Here is a 13,095-nt window from a genome sequence, read left to right as displayed (position 1 = left end):
AGAGCCACTTACAGGTGGGCCTAAGAAAGAGGTGTTCCACTAACTATGGACATAATAAAACAAGTCATTGCACAGTGTCCAGTATGCCAGCATTCACAAAAAAAGGGAAGTTCCACACACAGTAATGGGACACATAGCTCGAGGACAATTACCAGCTCAAATTTGGCAGATGGATTTCATTGGTCCACTCACTGAGAGTAGGGGATGTAAATATGTCTGCACAGCAGTAGATACCTACTCAGGACTTATGATAGGATTCCCTTGCAAAGCAGCCACACAATGGAGCACATTACGTACATTAGAGATTATCACACAATACTATGGTGTTCCACTGCAGATACAGACTGACAATGGGTCACACTCCACTGGTCAACAGATAAAGGATTATGCTAATGAGCATAATGTCCAATGGGTATATCATATGCCCTACTATCCCCAAGCTGCAGGGTTGGTGGAAAGGATGAATGGACTCTTGAAGTCCACTCTGAAAAAGATACACAATAAGGAAGGAGAATATGGCCAGTGGAGAGACAATTTGAGTGAGGCTTTACAAATTATCAACAATAGGCCTATAACTGATTCCATGACACCATTGATGAGAATGCTGACACCCAATCTTACCATACACGAAACTCATATTGTACATACAATCACTTGGTGGAAGATGAATCAAGAGGCGAAAATTCCTGAAAGAGCAACTCCCCTGTCTGCGGGATTGGATCTCAGCGCAATAGAGGTGACTATTGTGCCGCCAGGTAAGACTGTTCCTATACCGACGGGATTGGGATGTCAAATGCCTAAAGGACATTATGGTCAGTTGGCAACTCGGTCTAGTTTTGCTTTAAGAGGGGCCATAGTGGTGGGAGGAGTAATTGATGCTGATTATCAAGGAGAAATTAAAGTTATTATGTCCAATTTAGGACAAGAGCCGCTAGTTATTTCCAAAGGACAAAAGATGGCTCAAATGTTGGTAATACCTATTAGTTTAGATCAAGCCATCGAAGGACAAGCTCCACTAGAACTCTCCTTACGGGGGGATAAAGCATTTGGGTCATCAGATGTGACCAATGTAGGAGCTAGAATTTGGGTACAGAGTCCTCAAGGACCGCCATCGGCGGCTGAAGTTATTGCTGTGGGCAAGGATCATACTTTGCTAATCATGAGACCAGGAGTGGAGAAATGGGAATATGTTCCCCAGGAAAAATGTTATTTGCGTGAATAAAATCATGCTTTGTTTTTTTTTTTCCTTTTTCCCTAACAGATATTTCTGGGAATATGTGGAATTATTGGAAGCCTTGGAAGCGAGTGTTTGGTGAAAGTTGAAGGATGAACACCGGGTACTCAAATCCAAAGTCAAAACACCAGTCGGATAAGGTGGTTGTGGAAGGAAAGCGCAAAAGAACGAAAACAAGATGACTTTATTTGCCCAGAAGGACAAAGCTGTAACATAGCTAATGTAACAGTGGAAGGATATGTATGGATAGGCTCCCGTGGGGCCACCTCATTTCGAGTAGCATATATGTTACACAATATGCACGGAACTGCGAATATTACCGCTAAGGTGAATTTAACATGTTGTAATGCCGGTGAGGGTTTTGAGTCTTTGTATCCAACTCAACAAATACGGATCTATAAGAATTGCACCCCCACCATTGGAAGTGGAACAGAATTAGTATTCAGTATTAATGTCCTACAGACTTTACTTTGTCATAATGCTACTAGTATAACGAATAGAAGTACTTGGGCACAAAGTATAACGTTTGTTAATATGAATTCGTCAAAAACGGATCCGGGACATATGAAGAGGATCCCCTCGTCCTGTGTAAAGACTGGAACTCAATCACAAAAGACTGTAGTAACAGCTATAGTGATATTTCCGTCTAACGTTCTCTGCCCTATAAGACAAAAAAGGGCATGGTATGATACGTTGCTGGGGGGAGTGGGAACTGTTACTGGGACTTTGAATTATTTTGATATTGAAACTCTAGCAAATCGCATGAGTAAAGCAGGTGCAGGAATACAAGATGTTTTAACTTTACAAGGTAAATGGATGCCTACAATATGGCACCCACTGACACAAGCTTGGCAAGCAGATAAATTTTTACTAGATATGCAGAATATTTCAAATTCTTTTGTATTCAAGGAAGGATCAAATATTAGTGCGATTCTTAATTGGACTATGTGTACAATGCAGGCTATTTATCAAATGCAGCAGAAGGCAACAATGCAGACTCGTCTTATGACAGAAAATGAATGGGTATGGAGGACTATGTTTAATAACACAATCCCTGGAGTTTCATGGCTTAAAATTGAAGCTCCCAAAATGGTTTGCAATGACACAGTATGTCAAGGGATATTGAATATATATAATGTAACCAACCAGCAAGTAATGTGTAGATATGTAGTTTTACCACTATTATTGGGACCCCTAGGGGATCAATGGTTGTGGATGCCTAAAATGAATGGCTTATATATTGATGACAATAATCGCACGCATGATTTAAGCTTATGTGAAGACACATTAGAAGGTAAAATTTGTAGGTTGCATTCTACTGTATATGAACCATGTTTGCTACAAGAGACTGTGAATATTTGTGAGTTCACCATTCTACCAGTATCCTACAAGATGTTGGTGGAGATAGGTTCACAAGAAATTTGTGTAATAACTGATGTCCCTATTATTCCTGGGATGAAAGTTCCTTATGTGGGGTGTTTACAGAATGTTTCCGCTTTACAGTGGGAGGGCCAAACCTTCCTTCTCACTCATGACCGGGAGGTGCAGAAAACAATGCGGTGGCAACCGACCAAGTTGCAGGTAAACAACTGGGAATTGAATATGACCCGGCTCAGGAATATTATGGAGACATCTGAAGAAGGGAATAGAATAATTCAAATGTTAAATAAAACAATACAATATCATGTTGTTAGTACCACCATAGTGGCAGGGAAAATTGTTAAAAATGGGATCGATTATTGCTGATGCTACCTCTCATCATTGGTATGATATTTTTCTAGGGTATTCGCCCTCAGCTACCAAATTATTGAATTGGCTGATTCATCCCGTGTTGGTGATGGCTATTGTAGTGATTCTATTATCCATATGGAATTGCTATATAGCTTATAAAATGTGTTGCAAGAAACCACAAGTGCTCATGGTGTCCTATAAAGATGGTGTTTAAAAGACTGCAATCAAGGACCGATTGTGATACAAATGGGATATGCATGAGTGAGAGACTGGTATAGATAGGCATCCAGTCAATAAGGTAGTGATTGCAGTACATTGAAACATCCATTTGGATACTATGGATTGTGACCGGAATCTGAACTTTTCCTACCATGAGGAGAGCACACACTCAGGAATGTGAAAAGCAACCACCTGCTCAGGCATTGTTGTGGGAGTTGGAAGGGAGGAATGTGAGAACCAAACCAACTGAGATAAAGGAGGAATGTGAAAAAGAAACAAGTTACTGCGCATGTCAGTGCGTGATCATTCCAATTAATATTATAAAAAGTACTGACCTCCTCAGCGGGTGGGGACTTTCCAGACGATTCAAGTGGACGCACTTAGTCTGTGATGCTGACCGAGGAAAACCCCTTCCCGCTGATCAAGGTCCCCCGATGCGAAGGGTGATGCTACAATAACTCGGTAATTATTATTGATGCTGAAATCTTTCATGTCATAACTGTCATTTTTTTAAAATCTTGAGACTATTCATGTGCTATGTAAAACAAAATGATTGCTTGCTGAAATAAAAGATTGTCAATAATCTTTGCCTGGTTGGGATGCCAGTGAGCGCTACGTAAGTTAAGGTAAATAACCTAATTTGGGAGAAAATTTAGCAAGACAAAGTGTTACTTCTTTTTCAGTAATAACACACTTTGACATCATCATGAAGAAGATTCTTCTGTTTCAACCTAGATGCAAGAAGTTCAGCTTTATCTTTTGACAATGAAAGTGTCACACTGTATTACTGAGGGTAACACAAACTCCACTAGATAGCAGCAGAGTGGAGAATGAGCTGAATATCCTGCAATGAGTCAGACCACAAGGCAGCGGAATAGTCAGAGTGCCTAGTTGATACTAGAGAATAATGCAGTACAAAGAGGAAATCCAAAGCACAGAGTCAGAAGAGCGCAAAAGGTCAGTGCCGGTCAATAGCTGAGCTAACAGATGAGAGAAACAGTATCAGGTCAGGGACAAACTAAAGTAAAATACCAGGAAATCCAAACACACAAGGAAAAAAGGAGCAGAGTCGGGTAGGAGGAAGGTCAACAGACATAGGTAGGGTCAGATGAAGGAGGCAGGACAGATGAGGAACTCACCAGAGCCAGCTAAACACGCCGAAGGTAAACAATATAACTGGTACTGCACACAGGTTGCAGCACAGAGATATAGCAGACCAGACACAGGAATGAGGCAGGGAAAATTAACCCCTGACATGACCAGACCAGGAAAGGAAAGGAGAGACAAGACAAAAACCTGGCTTGGATCTTGACAGAAAGGTTTCTGATGAGATCATTTAATTATTAATAATAATAATAATAATAATCTTTATATAGCGCTAACATATTCCGCAGCGCTTTACAGTTTGCACACATTATCATCACTGTCCCTGATGGGGCTCACAATCTAAATTCCCTATCAGTATGTCTTTGGAATGTGGGAGGAAACCGGAGTGCCCGGAGGAAACCCACGCAAACACGGGGAGAACATACAAACTCCTTGCAGATGTTGTCCTTGGTGGGATTTGAACCCAGGACCCCAGCACTGCAAGGCTGCAGTGCTAACCACTGAGCCACCGTGCCGCCCTATTCATGTTGAGTAAAGCATTCTGGCTGCTCGGCTACTCCATCAGGTACATACTCATCTTGACTTGAGGTCTCCATACTCAACTTCATTTTCATCCAATTCAGACAATGGTGGTACAGAAACTGGCCTAATCGCAGATTCAAGTTCAGGTTAATTAATCTTATGTTTATCCTTTGTAGAAAAGCCCCTCAGTTTGACAAAACAAATGTAGCAGTCATCATCACTATGATTTTTCGGTTCTCTCTAAATCATGGGAACAGCAAATGGCATAGCCACTTTCCTCATATTCAACCAGTTACGAAGACTATTTGAACAACTTGAGCATATCACATGAGGAGCCCAGCTTTTGTCTTGATCATCAAGTGGACACTTAAAGTACATCTGGTACATCTTTTTAATATCATGGTGTAAAAGAACGACACACATAGCAGAATCTGTTCAGATGATTCATATTCTTTCGGGGCATTTTTCTACTTTAAATCAGATCAAACAGTAGAGTAAGTTCAGTTCAATGGTGGTGACAAACTCAAAAAAAAAATAATTTGATGAGCTGACAGAATATATGTAGATATTTCCCCAGAGATTACAGAGGCAGCTTGTATTTAGAACTGATTTTATTGCAGGTAATCTGGTAGATAACTACATACAGTTGTGAGGTAAATGGGTCAGCCTATTCATACAGATGAACAATTGAAGACAGGCAGTTTCTCAGTGTGATATTTGCTGCTTTCAGGTTCACTCTCTGTGGAGACCCTCACTCAGGTATACCTCAGTGGCTGAGCTGTTTTTTTTCCCTCTGAGGCAACTTGCCCTCCCAGAAATGCAGTGAAAATCCTCTCAAAATGGCGGCTGTCTGCTGCCTTCTCTTCTATCTCCCTGTGGCAGAGCTCAGATCCCTGTAGAGATCTGTCTCCTATCAGAGTCTCACATACCAGTCATTGCTGCCATCACCATCCATTTCTGACTGACTCAAATCTTACCGTATCAAAACAATTAGCTTCTACCAATAACATGTGAATTTCAGAGAAGCAGCCATTGGTTGACTGCACTGTCAATACTCCTTCCCATAAAACTCACTAAAACCTTTACTAATGTTGTCCCTGCATGAAAATTCACAATTAAGTAAGACAACCAAAGAAATGGGAATAACATAGGAAAAGCCACATACATTGAAAATGCAGAAATAACGTAATAATACAAAAACTTCTATCTCAGAAACTTTATGTGATAGAGCAAAGCTAAGCATATTTTTATAATCAGCACATCAAATTCCATAAAACAGATATATTACCTTTGCTGATGATTTTATTGTGTTGACCATTATATAGAAAAATGGAACACAAGATGACTGTCAATCTTCCTGGGTCTGGTGCTCCATGCAATATCTCACCTCACGTGGGTTGTTAGGAATCTGGGTTCTATAATGCCTATGCGGGAATCCAGATTCACACATTTGTCTCCAGAGGCTAAGTCCTTTGTCCCAGCTTCTGAGCATGCTCACGGGACTAGCTCTCATTGGAGTTCAGGAGTCAGGTGCTCAGGTCCTGCTCCTGATTTGATTGGTTATGCTCAGGGCTCTGGAGATTTCCGGCAGGTCCCGTACGCTAGCAAAAGATGCGGAACGTCACAACTGCGAACGTCCGACAGACTGCAACCGCAGCGTGGTGTGCACAGAGCCACAGAGGAGACACCGCTGGCGCGATGCAGGACGCTAGCTGCTGGAATAGAGGATGCTTGAGCGCGCTGGCACTAGCGCAATACTGGCTGACCCAATCACTCACACAAACGTAATATCAGAGGGAAGGGGTTTCATAATAAGTCATCCACCAGACCAAGCATCCATCACCATACATACAGCAGCAGTATGAAAATACTAGCGCAAGGCATAGCGGCCATGCGCACTTTTTATAGCATACGGGACCTGCCGGAAATCTCCAGAGCCCTGAGCATAACCAATCAAATCAGGAGCAGGACCTGAGCACCTGACTCCTGAACTCAAATGAGAGCTAGTCCCGTGAGCATGCTCAGAAGCTGGGACAAAGGACTTAGCCTCTGGAGACAAATGTGTGAATCTGGATTCCTGCATAGGCATTATAGAACCCAGATTCCTAACATGGGTGATCTGAGAAAACTCAAGAATCAGCCCAAAACTACAAGGCAGGACATGGTCAATCATCTGAACAGAGCTGGGACACAAGTCTCAAACATTACAGTTAGTAACACACTATACCATCATGGATTAAAATCTTCCAGGGTACGCAAGGTCCATTTAGTCATGCCAGCACATGTCCAGGTCCATTTGAAGATTTGAGGTTTGCCAATTACCATCTAGATTATCCATAGGAAGCATGGGAAAGGCCATGTGGTCAGAAGAGACCAAAATAGAACGAGTGCAACCTTAATAACACCATCCATACCATGAAGAATGGTGAGGGAAACAGCATACTTTGGAGGTGCTTTTCTGAAAGTAGGACAGGACCACTGCACCATATTGAAGTGGGGATGGATGGGGTCATGCATCATGAGATTGTGACCAAAAACCTCCTTCCCTCAGTAATAGCATTGAAGATGTTTTGTGGCAGGATCTTCAAGCATAACAATTATCCCAAACACACAGCCAGAAACTAAAGAGTGGCTCTGTAAGAATCATTTCAAGGCACTGGAGTAGCCTATCTATCTCCAGATCTGAACCCAATAGAAAATCTTTAGATGGAGCTGAAACTCAATGTTGCCCAACAACAGCCCTGAAATCAGAAAGATCTGGAGAAGATCTGTATGGAAAAGTGAGTCAAAATCCCTGCTGCTGCAGTGTGTGCAAACTTGGTCAAGAACTACAGGAAAACGTCTGACCTCTGTAATTGCAGACAAAGGTTTCTGTAACAAATATTAAGTTTTGCTATTCTATTGTATCAAATACTTATTTCATGCAATTAAAATGCAAATTAATTAAGCAAAAAATCATTCAATGTGATTTTCTGGATTCTGTCTCTCATAGTTGAAGTAAAAATCACAGACCTCTCCATTCTTTGTACAATGTATGCAAAATCGGCAGTGTATCATATCAAATATTTATTTTTCCCACTGTAGTAAATGTGTTTTAAAACTGAAATCTAATGATGCCCAGGTTTCCAAACACAGAATCCAAAATGCCCCACATGTGCTCAAGAGGGCAGACCAATCTCCTCCTCTTTGACGGAAATTAACTATCTCTATGCTGCAGACCATCAGGTCGGCAGTATGCCCATTGCGTCTCTTCAAAATTAAAATGTCTCTATGAAAAATAATTTGCCATTATTACATAAGGACCAAAAACTATCTAAAATTTGAATAAGGGAGTGAGATATGTCCCTAAAAATTTGAAATCTTTATCAAATGTTTTATCATCCAGTATGCATTCCATTGTTGATATACCTAGATAAATGGTTTTCCATAAAGGGAGGTTATAAATGAGGGAGACCATGATGTGGATTATGCAAGCACATACAAAAAAACAACTAATTAACATCCAGTGTTACTGGAGTTACTTTTGTAATAAAAACATTTATCAACTGCAGTTCTACACATTTGGTATATCTAGCTACTGTACATGCACGGCTTGTAACCTTCAATACATAGGATGTACAACAAGAAAACTAAGAAAACAAATCTCCGAACACTTCAGTGGGGCAAAGGTGACCCCTAATACAAATTTATGTTCCCTGTCAGGCATGTCAAGACATTGGAGCGACAAAATGAGGATAGAGCCGATGGTCTGCAGCATAGGTTGAGTTAACTTCCCTCCAAGAGGAGGAGATTGATCTGTCCTCCTGTGGACATGTGAGACATTTTGGGTTCTGCATATGGAAGCCCAGGCACCATTAGGCTTGAATTCTAAAACAGATTTGCTATATTATTAAGATAAAATAATACTAATATATACTTACCTGCACTAATAAATACTGTGCTTACCTGGTTCCCTTTTTCTTGTAGAATTTCTGTCAATCTAAATAAATGATAAGATTACTATTTTCCATTATAAGGTTAAGTTTATGACATTATACTATTGGTTCTAGAGATAACTAGGTCCTGCAACCTTATAGTGTGTAATAATACTTATCGCTACATAAGGATTGCATTTAGTTGGGAACAATGCCATGACTAAGAGCTTTTAATGGTTGAAACGTGTAGGACAAGTGTTTTCCTTTGTTTTAGTGTACACAAGTAAATAATGATTTTAAGTAACTAATAGACTTTTTTGGGTGGATGCTGAGCACCTGTTTGTATATACTGAATTACTTCATATGTGGTTGTGCAGGACTGGAATGGAAAGGTGCAACATTTGGGCTTTTGGAACATAGACTTTGTTAGAATAGATACTGGGTACCATATCTCGAGCCCTGAGTTGCCAAAACGGCACACCCCATCTAAAAATTAGACTCTATTTTGGAAACTACATTACTGAAGATATTCATTTAGGGCAGTAGTTCCCAAACTCCAGTCCTCGCGGACCCCAACAGGTCATGTTTTCAGGATTTCCTTAGTATTTCACAGGTGATGGAAGTATCATCAAGGCATCAGGAATTCTCTCACATGTGTAACACTATAGAAATCCAGAAAACATGACCTGTTGGGGTCCGCGAGGATTGGAGTTTGGGAACCACTGATTTAGGGTATAGTGAGAATTTAAACCCATAGGTGATTTGAAGAATTTTATAACATAATATTTTTTACAATAAAATACAATAAAAGTTGTATTATCTGCAAATCTTTGATTTACGGAAGAGGTAGGGTGAGTTCACACGTGGCGTTTTTTTCGCATTTCCGCGGCGGTTTTAACCGCGCGATTTTGCCGCGAAAACGCAAAAAATAAGCATCCCATGCATTCCTATGGGATTCCGCAATGCTGTACTAATGCTGCGGTTTTTACCGCGGCAGAATCGCTTCGCGGTAAAAACCGCAGCATGCTCATTAATTTGCAGAATCGCGGCGATCCCGCACCCATAGGAATGCATTGTTCCGCTTACTTCCCGCATGTGGCTGTGCCCACCATGCGGAAAGTAAGCAGAACATTTGCGGATGGTACCCATGGTCCGGAGGAGAGGAGACTGTCCTTCGGGCTTTGGGTACCATATCCCTGTTAAAAATAGAATTTAAAAATAAAAAATATTGTTATTCTCACCCTCCGACGTCCCGCACAGCCTTCCCACTTCTCTTCACGCTCTCGTTCCCAGTAGTCCTTTGCGAAAATGCCCGCGATGACGTCCGTTCTCGCGGGATCGCGAAGTCTCTTGGTCATTCGCGCGACGTCATCGCGAATTACCGCGAGACGTCGCGATCCCGCGAGAACTGACGTCATCGCGGGCATTTTCGCAAAGGATTACTGGGAACGGATGCGCGGGACGTCGGAGGGTAAGAATAACACCATTTTTAATTTTTTTTTTACATTCTATCTTTTACTACTGATGCTGCATAGGCGGCCTCAGTAGTAAAAAGTTGGTCACACTTGTCAAACACTATGTATGACGAGTGTGACCAACCTGTCAATCAGTTCTCCAAGCGATGCTACAGATCGCTTGGAGAACGCTAGCATTTTGCAAGCTAAATACGCTTGCAAAATGCTAGTTTTTCCGCGGGAAAATCGCGGGAATTTAAAATGCGATTTTCCCGCGGACTGGAATTCCGGAATTCTCGCGGTAATTTCCGCGAGAGTTCCGGTACTTGTGCACTTAGCCTTAATATGTAAAAAAAATGGACCCCACAATTTGGTATGCAATTTCTCCCAAATATAGGAATTCCCCATATGCTGTCAGAAACTACTATTTGTTTACATGGCAGGAAGTATCATTTCTCCTTGTGGAGAATGACATGCTAAGCATGTCGAGATGAGGAGACTTAAAGCCGCAATGCTCCTCTGGGAAATATACTAATTATGCAAATTGTCTCTTCAGAGAGGAAGAGGACTAGAACTCTAGTGCCACCTATTGGAAGTAGCAATCCTAAAAGTCAATGTCGACCCTTTAACGAGCCTTGTTACATGACTTAGATAAAAGCCAAGCCAGAATCTCAATTTGCAGACACTGTGTTTCGGGGTACTGCCCCTCGTCAGTGCAAAGTGTGAGATCTGGTGTAGATGTGAGAGAGGCATCTGACCGATATCCAAGAAGTATAATTTCTCCTTGCGGAGAATGACATGCTAAGCAAGGAGAAATGAAACTTCTAGGTTTTTGGTCAGACGCCTCTCTCACAGCCAAACCAGATCTCACACTTTGCACTGACGAGGGGCAGTACCCAGAAACACAGTGTCTTCAAATTGAGATTCTGGCTTGGCTTTTATCCTAAGTCATGTAACAAGGCTTGTTAAAGGGTCGACATTGACTTTTAGGATTACAACTTCCAATAGGTGGCACAAGAGTTCTAGTCCTCTTCCACTCTGAAGAGACAATTTGCCTAATTTACATGACAGGTCTCAGAAGGAAGGAGCACTATCTTTCTTTTGGAGTGCAGGTGTGCAGGAATAGTTAGCAAGTGACATTTGCAGAGCCACTATAGTGGGAAAACAGCAGAACAATCGCCAAATTTAGTCCAGTTTTAAAATTTTTCCCTTTGTTAATTACTATTTTGGTGCCACATGTGTTTTCCAGAAAATAAGCATCGGTTGCATGCTGCAGAGTTGGATTTGCAAACGTGTTCCCGGCTTGTACTTCTGGAGAAAAATATCCTATGAAATTCTCCCTGCTACATTATTGCTTGCATTATTTTGGACCTGTTTTACAGGAATTTTTAGTAGGATACCCACTGGAGCAAAAAAAAAAGAAAGAAAAAAAGAAAAAAGAAAGTATTAGAACTGAATAAAATTCACTGATAGGAGTAGCAATGTATGAAAGCAAGGATTTAGCAAGAAAAACAGAAATACTGATATTGTGATTAAAGGAGTGGAGAAAGAGAGGATGCTGAGACATTATGGAGGAGAGAAAAGGGAATAATGGAATATTATGAGACTAGCTGGAGGGAAGCTGCTGCACTTACCATGGGGAGGACAACAACGTCAGCGGATTTGTAATAAATGAAGCAGGAGAACTGTAAGCAATCAAAGCATATATAAATCCAATTCCCTATTCAGCCCCTCAAGAGCCAAAGTTTGTAATATGAAAATCTTATAGTTTAGGAAATTTGATGTGATTACAGTCATGTCTTTGTCTATGTACTTGCTCATTGACCTTGAACCAGAGTTGAGAGTCAGAATATCTGGCAGCCAGGAAATGTGGCAAAGGTAGCTACTACTGATGGGCATGTGTGCTCCGCACTGCTCGATACTTGTTCTGGCAAGAATCATGTGGTGCTCAAGAACATGCTCAAGTTCCTGTCTGGCATGTTTCATGGCTTTTACAACCCCTAAACATGCGGGGATTGCCTTACAATCATGGTAATGCCATAGTCATTTTGGCTACTGGCAGTACTGTGATTGACCAGACGCATCACGTCATCAGATCTATATAAGATACATAGATGATGCTTGCCACACTGTACCTCGGAAACAGAGTAGGGAGAGTTGCTGGATGAGGGAAAGTTTGCATTAGAGGCATCTAGGGGTTTATATTGCCTTACAGGCCTTGGTGCTGAAACTTATATCCAAAAGACCTTTTCTGGGCTATATCTATTCTATTCAATATAGATACTGCTGTTAGCTGTATTTAGTGTAGGGATAGTGCAGGAAAAGTAGTGCATTAGGGGTGTAAAGGCAGGGGTTATACCCTTACAGTTCTTGCTATATAAACATAAAACCAACAGTCCTTATGAGGGCTACATCTATTCTACTACCTATTAGTACTTCTCTTAGCTGAATTTAGTGTAGGGAGAGTTACTAGAGAAGTGCTAGTTTTGTATTAGAGGCATCTAGACAGGGGTTATTACCTTACAGTCCTTGCTGCTGCAACCTAAAAACAAAACTCATCAGGCATACTTCTGTTCTTTTCTATTACCTATAAATTCAGATCTTAGCTACATTTAGTGTAGGGAGAGTTGCTAGAGAAGGGCAAGTTTTGAAATAGGGGCATTTAGACAGGGATTATTGCCTTACAGTCCTTGCTGCTGCAACCTAAAACCAAAAATTTATTTTAAGACCTATATCTATTCTTTTGTAGTCCCTATTAGCTGCCTACCAATTTAATATTGGTGGATGATGATGGGACACATTTGCCAACAAGTCAGGTTGTTAAGTCAACTAGTCAGGACCAGGACCTGAGTGGAAGACGAGATGGTGGATGATGAAGTCACTTACCCAACCTGGGAAGATGCCAGGCAAAGCG

General features: G+C 41.2%; 1 protein-coding gene across 1 annotated transcript; it reads left to right on the top strand.

Annotated features, from left to right (window-relative positions):
- Positions 1-664: 664 nt before the first annotated feature.
- Positions 665-1,222, top strand: LOC141099805 (deoxyuridine 5'-triphosphate nucleotidohydrolase-like). The gene has a single exon (XM_073587872.1). The coding sequence runs from the start codon at positions 665-667 to the stop codon at positions 1,220-1,222; it is 558 nt and encodes a 185-aa protein (XP_073443973.1).
- Positions 1,223-13,095: the final 11,873 nt, after the last annotated feature.

Source organism: Dendrobates tinctorius, unplaced genomic scaffold, assembly GCF_039654945.1.
Source record: "Dendrobates tinctorius isolate UK_male_01 unplaced genomic scaffold, ASM3965494v1 ptg000102l, whole genome shotgun sequence".
NCBI lineage: Eukaryota > Metazoa > Chordata > Amphibia > Anura > Dendrobatidae > Dendrobates > Dendrobates tinctorius.
Note: the sequence above shows the minus strand (reverse complement) of the source record. Positions and strands in the feature narration are given on the sequence as shown.

Coding starts and splice junctions, on each gene's coding strand:
- LOC141099805 (XM_073587872.1), top strand. CDS start 665: ATGAATCAAGAGGCGAAAATTCCTGAAAGAGCAACTCCCCTGTCTGCG.